Genomic DNA, 15509 nt, shown 5'->3' with positions numbered 1-15509 from the left:
GTTGAAAATTATACGATGCAAAATATGGTTCCAATATGGAAAAATAATACATGTTGAAGGGAAATGTTTCTGTTACTATAGAAGCGTTTCTAAACTGGTCCAGCTGAATTTGTGATATTTGTGAAAATAACAAAAAGGATTGGGTTTCCTCCGAAAAACATCGCGTTGCACTGCTGTAACAAAAAAAGAAAAGAATACTATCCAGCAACAAATGTAGAATGCGTTTCGCAAAGGCTTTCGAATACTGCATTTTTTTACCATTCATAAAAGTCGTTGGTAATTTTTGTATATTATAAACGAAATGCAAGGAGAGGGCTTCCCAATTGTGTTTAGCTTTTACATAGAAGATATCTTTTTGACTGCGATTACAATTTGAAATGTTGCTGCGCCGCAAATGCAATAGAATACTAATGTATTAACTTTGAAATCAACGACGTTCTAATTTTACATCCTTTTTCATATTATTACTATTGGTTGATGAATCAGGTGGTGAATGAATACACCGATTGGGAACGTACGGTGCAGCATCCAGTGAATACGAAGGACGCCTGTGTCCAAGCACTAAGCGACGCTCAGTTCGTGGCGCCATTAGTGCAAACTGGCGACCTATTTACTCTAAGACACACGAAGAAACCGAATAATCCTCATATCGCACCGATTCCGGAAAGCGAGAAGGAACCGCTGCCTAAAACCTACTTCTACGTGTTCGATTATCAGATGAAGGATGGAGACTATCCTCAGGTAAGTGGTTAATATTTTATGCTTTCGATAACTTTCGACAAGCTGTGGTAAAATGCACAGGGGATTAAAGAAAACGCGTATAGGTATAAGAGACAAACAGGTATAGACTTATACAGGTATTAATTGTTTGTACGCCTTTTTTTCGATCGGCGAATGCCATAAGAAAATGTGGAATCAAACAGGCTGAGAAATTCATTCGCTAAATTGAGACGAAACTAAATAGTAAAGAGCTTATTGTCTTTTGCTATTGAAATCTCATTTAATTCATCTTTGTTAGAGAATACTTCTTGTTTCGTGCTATCCGCGAATTATCGATAACGGCTCGATAAGCCATTCATATTCACATACGCATATACGATCATAAACTATTTAACATGGTATTATAAAGCGCACAACTTTAGGAGATAATTAGATTCGAAACGCATCTGCGCTCGCGCACTTCCTTTCCATATCGTGGATAAATTAAACCCGCGTAACACCATTAATAACTCGATTGCTACGACCGAACTATACGCGCTGTTCATATCTTGCGATTTACCTGGTGCTCGATAAATTTTCAACTGATCCAATAAAATTATGGTCGAAATATTTTCTCGCGAAATTAAAATTAAATTAAAATTTAATTAAAATGTCGTAAAAAAAGTATTAAAATATCTGTACATAAGTTGAAGAGATAAATAGGTTTGGCATTGTATATTCACTTTGCATTTCGTAGCTCGAGATGAAACTACAAGGCGCCATTGCGATCATCATGCTGTTGTGTAACTTACGTCGCTTCAAAATTTAATATGCCACGCCTCGGCGTTGCTTCGCGAAAGAATCTGGCAAATTATCTAGCGAGCTCATTCGTTTCATTCCTCAGGATATGAAAAAAGTTCTCGTTCTATCGTAGTAGTCGCAGACATAAGATAAAGCATAGAGATGGCGACGATGAACGATGAAACGATTTCACATGCTATGTTTCATCGCTATATGCTTGTGGTAGTGAAATTTCGCTGTTTGAAATGACAGTTGTGAAAATTAAGCTTTTATTTGTTGTTTGTGGTTGCTAGATTTTCGACAGCTTATATCGAGTACTAAAGAACGTATGAACGAAGCTTCAATCTAACGTACCCTCGTAATTAATTTGCGATATTAAGGACATATAATTAAATCAATGTGCAACCATTGTAAACTCGAGTACAATTTATAAGCGAACCATTTTTAATTAACAATGTGTTCAACGGAATTAATTTCCATTTGTTTGTCGCACGCCCGACGTTTCTCTCAATTGTTGAAAAAACTGGAATTATGATAGAACACAGTGCGCAGTCACTGCAGTGATAATGATTTAATTTATATTTTGTTCAATTGTCTCTTGTGTCATTTGCTTTTCGCGCGAAGGGGAATGGAGTGTCTACATTATCTATAATTAATAATTTAAACAAACGATAAATGTTAATTTTCTAAAAATTCCTTTTATTCCTTTTATCTATATGAATGAAAATCAATGATTCCATCTGCGTACATCTCTAAAATGTTTATTTCGTTAACATTCCTTAGCACGATCTAATGGCGTTTAACGTGCTCCAGCAGCTCGAAGAGCCACGAGATACGTGTTCTTTGTTTAATAAATTAATTTTCGTCTAATGAGATTTAATTAATTCCGACTTAAATTAATAAATTCGTTGACAAAATTGCTCGTTTCTTCTTAATAAATTTCTTTTCACGAGCATCTAATTACCACTGAAAGTGATTATGAATTACGATACGATGTCAGTTAATATCAGTGAAAACATTTTATTCGGCCATTTCGATTTTCAATTTTCTCTTTTCCTTTTCGTTCGTTTTATCTTACGCATCAGTAATTAAGTCAGATAATATTATTTTATCTCTCTAGAAATTGTACCTCAAATTACTTTTAATCGTAAAAGCGAGCGCTGAAAAAGGAACTCACATTCGTTTAAGCTACACGTATGAAAGAAGGGTTGGGAAAGTAAATACTGTACCAACGGTTTTCCTCTTGTATCGGCAAGTGGCAGATTGGAGTGCTGACCAAAATGTTGCCATTATACGATCTTTTTTTTTGTATCTTCTGCAATCATTGATTTATTAAATGAAAATATCTCGATATAATATGATGTTTCTAAATTCGAGCGAAAGACATAAATATCGTATTAAAATGTTATAGGTAAAATGATAAAAGAAATACTATGAATCATAGGCAGATAGCGTAGCTTGTTCTCCAACAAATTATTTTTCTGTTTCTTCCACTCTTTCTCTACTGAATTTTATATCCATGGACAAGTAGACGGAGGTACATAACGGACGATGCCGGCGAATGCGTTTATTAAAGTGAAACTTAATTTAGCCGACTGTAACGCAAAAGATATCTGACATCCGGTAAATCATTCGCTACGAGTGACTGTTGCAATTTCCGATTTAACGTCGACTCCTATTCTGGATGACCGTGTCAGTGTTTCACAGAAGTAAGATATCGACGTTTGAACGATCTTGAATAGAAAATATTGCCAGATCAATAATGCGGTACCGTAGAATCCGAACTGGATCGACTTTGGACCCATTGTCTCATATGTTCGTATGAGTTGAGATTTTCGTTACTTTCCCTTCTTTTTTTTTTTTTGTTGCAATTATTTCATTGAAGGAAACTTGGAATGTCTTCCTATCTTTTAAAACTAAAAGTAGCGTAAAATTTTCATTGAGTCGCGGAAGATCGTGTTCGATTTCGTTCATAGATCGTTTGTTGATCAAAAGAGAAAATAGGCACGCGAGATAGATCCAGCACGGTCTCCGTTTTGAGATACGGGTCAGATTTATAACGGGTTGGTAACGAATTTTACCGTGGCAAAGATTTGCAGCGATGCGGTGATAAGATTAGCGATTGATAAACGGCTAGGCTCCATACATTTCTGCAACAGCAGCACCGGGAGTTTTTGCGTTCGCGCCGGCGCCATGTACCAGCTTTCGTAATACCTGCAAAATTGTCGGCTCGATACATTTACGCTCGGTGCAATCATTTATTATTTCGAACGTGTACACTCAAATAAAAGCGCTGTTTAAACGGTACCGAGAGACGAACGTATATTCTCGTAAATACCGTAAATGAATCGGACGAATCGATTGTTTTTAAGTTACTGAAGCTGTGCTGTTTGTTTAACAAAAACTAATTGAATTCTGCCGGGTTCCACATTTTTGTCACACGCACCTTTCTAGGTTGGAATTGATAAAATCATTTGCGGAAGTCTTCAAACAAGGGTCGGACTGTTTCGACGATTCTTGTATTTCGTATTTATAATTTTATTATATCACGTTTGACGCGATATACTTAAAATTATTTATGATTAGGTAAGAATCGCCTTAGCGTTAAACTCATGCAGTAGAATAAGCATCTGACTACGAACTTCGGATTGGATCCTTTCATTTATATATGAATAATTCCGTTAATTGCATTTCCATGAAAACAATTTTCCCAAATTGTGAAAAAGTACTAACAATTATTTCACAAGTACTAAAAAAAATTTTCGATAGAAGAAAAAGATATAAATTATATCTGTTCCGTTATAATTTCCGCAACTGTATCGTCATTACGACAGCGGTTGAGGAACACGACAAAACGTGCTTTGAAAACGTGAATGATACATGGGGTATAAGAAGGTGACAAATTGAGTGCAACATTTCACAATGGCGAGGGAAAGAAAAAGGAAGAGATAAAAAGAGAGAGGGGACGAATATATTTACGTCTGATAAGGAGAGAGATACGAGTTTTCTCCGTTCGTGTCCATCAGCCGGCGAATAGATATGCAAAAGCACCATGACTGGGTACGCGGAGACGTGAATCGCCGAAATGACAAGTTCGTTCTCGCTTTTCACTGGCGTTAATTTGTCAAAAAGGCGCGAACATCGAGCGCATCTTAAGCATTCTGCTGCATATTATACACGTCGCCGTTAACAGTTGCGCAACCGTTGTTTGAATTGTTACATCCGCAGTACTCTGTGCATGAATCAGCAACGCGAAACGCAAATATCTCTGCATATAAACTGCAAAGTTTGTTGATTGCGCTTCATCGTTCAATCGTTAATCAGCAACGCGCGTATTTCTCCTGGAATCAAATGGAAGTCGTGCTATATCGAAATTGTTCGTTTATTTGGAAAAGTTATACAGAAGTCCTTTATGATGATGTAATGATCACAATGTGTTCATACAAATTATTGAAGGGGAAGTAAAAATTTTATAAATAAGAGGTAGAAGGTAGAATTTGCATGAAACTTATGCGATAAAGTTAGATCACTAGCATGAATATCGAGAGAAATAATTTAAACTCTCAAACCATAACTCTCGCACATTTGCTGCACGAATGTACAACATGAATTAAACGATGATATTAGTATTGAACAGCAAATTTTCCATACGCTCGCAGAAAGTATCCCAATCTAATCCCATGGCTCGTACGTAATATTCAACGCAACGGACTAGCCGCTCATAAAATCTGCAGTTCCAATTTACCAAGATGTCTTTGCTCGAGAAACTGCCTGAGGCGTCGTTGGACAGCCGTTTGAATCTATGCTTGAAATAGTCCCAGGAGATATCATTAATTTGTCGATATTTATGATCGATCAAATTTTTCATATTTACGCGAGAATTGCATGCAAAATCCAGTCGATGGCAGCGAAATATATCGTCACGATCAAAATAACATGCAAAGCAAAATTGGATAAAAGTACTTTTGATGGAAGAAAGTATTCTCCTTCAAGTGGAATAACGGTTCTGTAGATTTCATTACAGAATAATACTACGTTTACGCTGATGTTATCAAGGTGACGGCGTCTATGCTGGAAAACAGCAAGAGTGCAATCGCAACATTTACAAAATCATAACGAAAGAATGTCATAAATCAGGATGAAATTGAAAACAGAAAATTTATGTTCGTGCGTACATGAATTCAGAGAGCGATAAAGCATTGAAATTTAGCGAATACGAATAAATGAGATGCTAAAGTTTTGTGAAATGAAACAGATTATGCTGAAGGGGAACATGGAATGATGTATTGCGGAATAAATGAGGTACTCGAATGTTGGAGCGTGAGATAGTGACGTTACGGAATTAATGAACTAGAATTTACGAAGCGTCAATGTCTCGTTAGTCTTCGCTCTGTCGTGTTGTAATATTGCAGTTGCATAAAACACTCGAATGTACAAACCATATGAATACGCACAGTAATTCGAATGCGATACTAACTTACGTCATTAACATCAAATAGTTCAAACATGGATCATTTACGTGAAATTATTGTCTCTTAAGGCTATATATCTTAGAAACGTAATAAGTTAGCTGTATGTGAAAACGTCGAAAATTTTTTGAGTGGAAGATATATGAAAAGCAATTGTCATCTTACAGATAATATAAAGAATACCAAATCTTCATAATAATTACCTCGATTCTGGTTTGGATCACGTGTCTTAAAAAATTCTCTTTACCTCCCTTTTTATTTCATTTCGTTATGACATTTTAAATCGCAGCATTTGACAGATTAATGAGTGACAGTTAACCCATTGACCGACATTTTTCTGTGGAAATCGTAGTAAAAGTAGGGATAGTAAAAATATGCAGATTCCATGTTTGTCAGTGACCAATAGATAGGTAGCATGTTTGCGATAGGTCAGTGGCGATGTACGAGCGTGAGGTGCAGAAATACGACAAGAATAACGATAACGTAACAGTCGGAACTTTAAGCTTTTTTATTTAACGATATTTCGAAGATCAGAAATCTGACTAAAGTGAAACACGAAGTTGAAACAGAAAGAAAACGGTGTCAATTTCGCTTAACGTAAATAATTGATCGATTAAAGTTGTGTGACTTCAACACGCCTGTCTTATTTAACACTGTTGCGTTCTTTGGATCATTTTAGAACTTTTTATTGTCAACGAATTTCTTTTATGCACGTGTGTGAAATTTCATTTCACAATGTTAAAAATTTTGTTGCTGGTTGAAACAAGAGCGTGATTGAAATATAAAAATTCGGGACCGCAGCATATTTAACCCTGTGGAAGTGCGGTTGATGACAACTGTATACAGAATCTTCTTCTCTATCGTGAAGAAGAAATAAGGGTGATGGTAAATGGTGTGAACAGCAAGACATAGAAGCCCTTACGCAGTACTTACACTTGGTCCCATTCTTGCCAAAGTTCTAGCACAAATGGCCTAATGTTCGCCTAACGTAAGATTTTATACTCTACATTCCCTTTCCCCAACTATACGTCCGTTTTACTTTAATGAAGTACATACTTCTTCTGACTAAATATGAACAGGTTCAGGTTAATTTTGCTAATTACACTTTACGAAACGTAACAGATTTGTTAAATAACTATATTACGTATAAATTTCTAAATTGCGTATATTAACATATATGTATATTAAACGCAGACACGAAATACAAGGCTAATTTAACAGTTGAAGTTTCTAAAGAGAAAAAGAAAAATAAAAAACCATACGTGCGAAAGGAGTTAGTAATTGGAACATCATATCTTCGATTTTAGAATGAAGCAGTGAGTTCCGAAAAAGTTCATCGCATCTCGGAATTTACACGAGATAACAAATGAAGCTTAACACGTTTCCTACAGTTTTTCACTTTTGGCTTGTAATTTCTCAGTTGTTTATTTAATAATATAGCCTGCTATTGCCAACGTTCATAACACAATTTCAACCGTAACTATATAAACGAAAAAATATTTCCTAAACTTTCTGTCTCTAGCCTACTTACTAGAAAGGCTCAAGGCTGAAAAATCATGGAAGTTTTATTTAATTTCTCTCGTTTAATGGAATGACGTTCCTATAGTGCCGTTGTGTTGTTGGCCAGAGAGATACGTAATTAAGTGAGCGTACTCTAATCCTTAGTCGACTTTTAACGCTCATAGTTGGTGCATCTAACACGTAGACTGCTCTAGTCTTTATTAAATTCCACTCCAAGAAGGTGTCAAAACTATTATCTTGTTTCTTACTTTGTATTTAAATTCAACAATGTAAAGTTTATTATATCAGCATCAATTAATTGAAATCCGAGCAGCAGGAACGATTACAAGAGGAAAATTATAGGATTAAATTGATTAATGGTTGTAATACACGTGACTACACGAAAAGTCTGTTTCATCATTAATGTTACAGTATGAAATATACGTATTCGTTTTACGATAATTGCATCGTGCAAGAACGACTGGCTATTTGTATTAATTTCGTTTATAAAAGACTCTTAAATGAATATTAATGCGAACGACAAAAGCAAGTGAGATGGACATGATAATTCTGTATTCACGATTAAACATTATGAATGCTGCGCACTGACCCATGATTGTGTGGAAATGACTGTCACGATCAGTCGTATCGTTTGATTTATCGATCATCGATACTTTTTGATAGCTCTTCCTGAATAAGAATTCAATTTTACAGAAACATTATTCTATTCTATAAGAACTGCGGAATACACGTATGTGCAACGGGACTTATAATACGAAATGTGATATAAAGATAATAACTTTCGTTTGTTTTGGAGTCACATTTACAATGTGTAATTATAGCAGCATGTAACTTACAGTCGAAACTCAAAGAAAGTTAATACAGTTATTTCAGCGATAAACGAATTATGTGCCCCACTTTCATCCACAACAGTATATTACAAATTATTCATCCCGTTTATAACGTAGCTCGGTTATTGTAATTGCATGCAATATACTGTATACATACAGTCACGAACGAAAGTATTCCAGCGCTTTTTAAAACAGAGGAACTTTTCTAAAATTGGATCAAACGACTCGAATCTTTTTTCCCCCGGAGTTAGAAGTATTAGTTTAGCAAATGACTCGTAACAAAGTTTTGAACAAATTGAAATTGATCGGAATCGCGAAAAGACAGTAAAGGTCACCTTTTACAGCGTTTTTATTTGAGCCTGTAATGAAAATGTAAAAAGCACGCTTTGAGGATTTATGTTAGTTTCAAATTATATTAAAATCGATAAATGTTGCTGTAAGCTACAAACGGTTAAAAATGATAAAAATCGCAGTTTTTTGCGACTTTCGATCTATAACTGTAATAAATTTACATTTTTATTCATCTTTCGATGCCTGTTGCTTGTTTCTGCATACACCGATTTCGACGAAATTTTCATCATGTATACAATTAACATAAATGTATAAAGTGTACTTTTTAAATTTTCATTTCAGGCTCAGATAAAAATGTTGTAAAAGGTGGCCTTCACTGTTTTTTTTTTCGCAATTCCGATCAATTTCAATTTGTTCAAAACTTTTTTTACACGTCATTCAATAAAGTAATCCTTCTGACTTCTAAAAAAAAAAAAAAATTGCAACCGTTTGGTCCAATTTTAAAAAAGTTATTCTGTTTTAAAGAGTATGCCAATACTTTTGTTCGTGTTATATATATATATATATGCATATGCGAACAAGATTACCATTTGGTTTCCATTATCATGTCGAGTACAGGCTGAAAGTCTAAAGTTTTTAAAAGTCGTTAAAGAAACTGTGTCACAAAATATATACATTCACGTTACATATACATATACAGGATGAGCCAATAAAAAGTACTGTCTGAAATCTAAAATAGCTCGTTACCTATTGGTTTTATCGAAAAACGTCTTGAATGAATTATATTGCACTTCGAGGGACTCGTCGAATGGATGCAATTATATTTTCTATTATTTTATATTTTCTGAGACCTTTTTGTAGAGAATATCTGGCTGGATCGACTAATGCTATAAAAAATATAAAATACCATTTTAAAAAGCGAAAGGTCACCTTGATACCTAAGAAAATATAAGATGTACAAGAATAAAATTGCATCCATCCGATGATTCCCTTGAAATGTAACATAATTTGTTTAAAACGTTCTCTCGATAAAACCAGCAGGTAACCAGTTATTTTAGATAATACTCTTTATTCGCTCACTCTGTATAATGATGCATAATACCTATAAAGTAAGGACATAATATCACGTAGTTTATATGGTTACCTATATTTATGGTTTATAAAGTAAAAAAAGAAATTATTACTTGTTAAATGTTTAAAATTGGAAATTGCCTCGTAAAATTTGTGTAAATATATTAGTTATTCAAACCAATTGTGAAAAGAACTGCACGAAGAAGAAAGTTTCATAAAAATTCTATTTTTATGGAGTTGTTAAAAAAAAATACTATGTTATATGAACAATTCGATTACAGTACAATTGATCAAATTTGAACACCGTGAGAGGTGCGACACGAAGCATGAATAAAAAAAGAAAAAAAATATATAGGTACGTGTAAACGCAGCATTTGCACAGCGAAATCAGTTTACAATGTTTCATCAACCGAATAAACGAACTGGATTGCAGCTATCAATCGCACTTCAATGAAACGGATCAGAAATAACATTTCGCTAAGATTAATGCAATTTCCAGGCATGATATCTTCTATACTTTCTTTACATTAACTACGATACTTTTTAATTATACAAATCAATTTTATTATAATTTCCCAATTATCGAAATGAAAAATTTACTGTTCTTTGTAATTAAAAAATTGTATGAATATTGAATGCAATTTTTGTTAATCAGCCTCCAAATTCAAATACGTATAGACAAACAAAACTTTTGTTATTTGTTGAAATTGTTATAGCTATCTTTGGAGATAGGTTTTTCTAACTTCGTTATACGAGAATACTTCGTGTCGCCTTATTAACCAATCGATGATAGTACAGATAGTTCACTTCCGGCGGCAGCGCGTGCATGAACTTTAAAAGTATGCAAATCACGTCCTTTCTGTGTTGTAAAAAATACGTAAACTTTATGACCTCATTTGCTGTAAAAGAAACTGCACATATAAAATCTTGAAAAAATGTTCATTCACTGAAAGAAACCAGATTGAATCTTTTCTTTATAATATGCAAATTTTTATCAATTGCAAATTTTCGTTGGCGCTAGACAGTCCTCGATACTGTCGCATTATCGAGATACAAGTGCAACGATGAAAACGATAATACCGGTTTCATACCATCAGACGTTTAATTGGTGTCAATTAAAACAGTGATAGCGAATCCCCGTAACAAAGTAACAATGTCTTCTTCCGGTAGTGTGAATCCGCGCATCTCGTAGAACACGCACAGTACACACGATAATCGCGTACTACGAACGCAACAAGCATTGTGGTTACGAAATACAACACGGTGCGTGACAAAATCGTACGGTATCAGTGTAGAACGCGTACAATTAGGACGTAATTACAGTTACGCAATATCCTCGGTTTAATTAGTCCACGGTATCGAGCTGCTACAACTATACTTCACTATTCTGTTTACGACAATTCACGATAGCGTGAAGATCATTTCGCTGGATGAACGATCACATTCAATTTCCCCTTGGTTATTCTTGTATAGAATATATAAATACGAAGTAGGAGAATCCAATTTGTATCATCTTTAATGAAAATTGTTTTCATTTAATTAGCTGTTGGTAACTTAATTGATGTCAAGATATTTTCAAGTTTTTTAAATTTATGTTAAGTTTCTTTTTATAAAGTGGCTTACCATCGTGTACATTTCGTTAGGTATTTTCTATATACGTCCTATAGTGTATGTCTATGCATAAGGAATAGCAACGACTTTTGGCTCTTCACTGGAGCCGAATACCAGTATCCACAGTAGTTGAATGTTTGAATCCGAAAAACAAGGAATTCATTAAATTGTTCTTGATGAACCTATCGAAAACCCATCGCCTTGCATTTCGATAAACTTGAAATATGTCATCAAGTTTGAACAGCTTTTCTCTATATATAGAATGGGTGCCCTATTTTAGTTCTCGAGCTACACTAAAGTATGTTTGGTATCATATATGCATCTTCTCTCTATATTTTACACAAAATTGTACATTAGACAATTTTACTGATGGGGCACACGCCATATGAGGACAACTCGACATTTCTCTGTTTTTTAACGCCACTTTTTACTTAACGATTTAAATCGCCCATTTATACAGACTCTAAGCGACCCGGTTACGTGGGCTGGAATTCTTATTATCATATACATTGATATAGATATTAGATAGATATTGGATATTAATAGATAGATATTAACACGCCCCGTTAAAATTTATAGGAAGATAACACATCGATAGTACACTTTATGCGATATCTACCGAACATACCTTTATATACAGGGTGGTTGGTAACTGGTGGTACAAGCGGAAAGGGGGTGATTCTACGCGAAAAAAGAAATCGAAAATATAGGTGTCCATTACACGTATGGGAAAAATTATTCATAATAATGATTTTGACGACAAATTTCACGTATTTCAATCGACGTCGGTGAGGAGGTAGCTTTTCGATAGATCGATCTTGCTCTTTTGCTTAACAAATTCGTGGAAAATAAAGATTTTCTAATTAGTAAAGAAATTAATAAATCTAGTTTATATCGGCCATACGAGAAATACGACCAACAAAGATCAAAAGCGAGCGATAGTATCTGATAATGATAGTCTCGTAGAATTCCATTTCAGTCAAAATACGACTGAGAGATCGGCTGTTGCTGGCCGGTCGAAAAATATTTTCCTCGAGTTTTTCGTTGCCCTCGTAGACGCTTATTATAATCGAGATACATAAGATAAATATGGATTGCGCGGTGCACGTAACACCTTGAATTCCCCGTTATTCTCCTCGGCTAGGCAATATACGCCGGGTTATTATACTTTTACCACGAACACCAGTCGTAGAAGATTGGTACACGTGTTGGTTACAGTGTCGTCGGTAGGGAGAAATTTTTATGAAAACGCCAGCCATAGAATTTACCATAATTTTATTCTCCCCTCGTGTGTGCGATTAAGTCTTCCCTTACAAATCGATTTGCTGCTACACGGTATAATTATGTTTCTCTGCGGACAGTTGTCGCCTGTTTGACAGCTACTGTAAGGTTGTGTATTTTTTCTTGAAAAACGAATTTCGCGATATAAAGTTTCTTCGGATGGTAATGTATTTCTTTGCATGCATTGGTCATTGTGATTTCGGAATGTGAACAACTTTGAAAAACAAAATTTTTTGTTGATTGAATTTTAGATTATTTGTTATTACTAGTAAGGATCGGGTATTAGTATTCAAGTATTATTAATTATACGAATGCAATTAATGTCGTTCGTATTAATAAGACGCTTCTGAATATTTCTTGTTTTAGTACATGATTAAATTGATACTAAAGTTACCCGGTAATACATGTAATGGGTCACTGGTGGTCTATGTGCTATGGTACGTGTTAAATTACGCCAATTCTATATTCAATATTACAAAATTATTGCTGTTCCCAGAGCACAGCGGGTTTTTGCAAAGAATGAATGTATACTGAAGTATGACGTGTAACACATACAGCTGACTATATTTACGTTATTGTATGGTTGTAATATTAACTATTGGTGAAATATGCATAATATTTTATTGAAATGTAAATACCTGTTTTTGCTATTTGCGGTTTCGGGAATATGTTATAAATTATAGAACATAAAGCCATATATTTTTCCGATACTTTTGATCCATTATATACATATTTAATGAACTGGCAGAATTCTCCTAATGCAGTATTTTATTTATTCACATGCCATGTGAACCATTCATCGAAATTTCAATATATTACAATCTACATTCTAAAACTTTTATTTCCGCTATTATACTTAAACTGAGATATACTATTTACGTAATTATAGTCACTTATTTTTTTCCCCATAGAGAGTTCTCTGTTTCATTTCAAAACGTTTGGTGTCTATTGTCGCGCGTTTTATTGACAGTGGATCTGTCATGCAATATGTACACTACATGAAGCGCAATTGTTTTGATTCACAGTTGAAATGCTTTTTTATAAAGTTTCATCGTCCAGTCGAATGTTAGCTACGATACGAAGCGTACAGAATGCAGCGTCCACTATATTCATAGAAATATTGTGTTGTTTTTGTTATGGAAATATAGTTTCTGCTAGATACTGTATTTCGTTGTTCAGTATTATTGCAGAACAGCTGACGCTGTCGAAATCTTAAGCGACGTAATCCGTAGTAACTCGTTTCATGTGTAGTGCTGTTTAGAAAAATTCAATAATTATATCTTATCATTTTTTGAGTAGGTTTCTGGTATCTTGTTGTTGCAACTAATATTTATAACATTAATCTCAACTATGTAAGATGTGAAAAATTACTGTCGAGTCGGTGAATGTGAATTATAATTATTATCCAAGGTATAACCACTGATGCACGAAATAATTGTGTTTAAAAAATACTTTGATATTGTACGTACCGAAAGTTGAAAAAAAAGAAGAAATTTAAAGATTTGCAGAATATCGTGAGAGATAATGTTATAAAAGCGAAAATCAATTGAACACGAGAATTTCAACTGGTCTTTTCAAACGACCTCACAACTGCTTGCTTTATAAGAGATTCGAAATATAATATTATGGTTATTGTTCAATCACACGATAAATTGAAATCAATCGCGTATTCGTCGACGGGAAAGAGACTTTATGTCGGTTATTTTTTGTCAAACAACGAATAGCGAATGCTTGCAACACGCGTAACCCTGCAGCCATGTTTCGCGTGGCTTTTTGTGAGTCGAGGACTCGTAATAATTTGCTGTCACTGCGGACGAGTAACTTTGTTTCCGTTTCGCTTTGCCATTATTTTCACGAAGCTCTGGCAGTTTGTTTAAACTTTCGCCCAGATGAAATATTCGCGGATTATTTACCAAATAAGTTACTACACACTTGTTGCAGTTTCTGAATGTTTCGATATCGATTTCCTCTTGTATTTTTTACGCCTGTCATAAGCATAGATAAAAATCAACACTCTCGCATTAAAAAAAAGCCAACCAGACTTCGAGAAAATAGTATTTCCAATCAAGAAATTTCAAACATTTATGGTATATTAAGCCGCTCAGAGAAGCGTTACGCGTCACGGTATACAGCGAATGTCCAATCAGAATCCCTTTTCATTATCGAAATATCAGTTGGTCTAATGATCCACAGGCTGATGACTTCGCAGGATCGTGTCCATGCTTAATAATTGAAATATCAACGGACGAGTGAATCTCCCTGATGCGAGACCGCGAGGCGGAATTGCGCGTGTGACTCGTCGAGAGACAACGCAGGCCCGGTCGACGGCCTCCAGATACCTGCCGACCGAACGATTCCAAGCTTTGATATGGAATTACTACAAACGAACTTACGTGTACAGACTGGATGAAGTAAACTTTGAAATGAGTTTAAAACTGTGCATCGTTAAACGAACAGGCAACAGACTGTTATTTTCCGGAGATAGGATGGAAAATAAAGAAATGGATGCGGCAGGTATACGTTCGCAATATAGCTGGATATTAATCTTGGGAAATTAAATTTGCGTTTGCGCGTCTCCCGTAGGAGAACAAACGAACTCTTGACTTAATCACGTGCTGCGACTGTGGCAATCGGCGTTGATCGATTTTATGTCGACTTAACGCAAAATGATGTTAGATTAACAGTCGTTGCAGATACTCGATATTGTAAAGCAAGGTGTCTGGCCTTTAACAGGGCATTGTTGCCTGAAAGTTTCGTATGCCTTACACGATCACGGTTTATTTCTATATTACTTCTATATATCTTTTTTAAGAGCACAGATGGAAATAACGAATAAAGAGGAGAAGAATAAGTCTGAAAGTAATGGAAATGGTGAAGTTTGTTATTTAACAGGATATATTTAGTCTGGCATTGTTTTAGTACCGTCAGAATTGCA

The 15509-nt window shown here is 34.9% G+C and overlaps 1 protein-coding gene across 2 annotated transcripts in view; it reads left to right on the top strand.

Moving 5' to 3' along the window:
• Nucleotides 1–15509, top strand: part of LOC117243475 (neuroligin-4, X-linked) — a 261837-nt gene that overhangs the window by 163682 nt on the left and 82646 nt on the right. For both annotated transcript variants that reach the window (XM_033510993.1, XM_033510994.1), the window contains exon 8: nucleotides 487–741. In XM_033510993.1, coding sequence (XP_033366884.1) covers nucleotides 487–741 — 255 coding nt within the window. The remainder of the gene's footprint in view (nucleotides 1–486; nucleotides 742–15509) is intronic.

The sequence above is a fragment of the Bombus vosnesenskii genome, unplaced genomic scaffold (genome assembly GCF_011952255.1).
Source record: "Bombus vosnesenskii isolate JDL3184/JDL3185 unplaced genomic scaffold, Bvos_JDL3184-5_v1.1 scf7180000013266, whole genome shotgun sequence".
In the NCBI taxonomy this organism is placed as follows: Eukaryota; Metazoa; Arthropoda; class Insecta; order Hymenoptera; family Apidae; genus Bombus; species Bombus vosnesenskii.
This window is presented reverse-complemented; position numbering and strand designations above follow the sequence as displayed.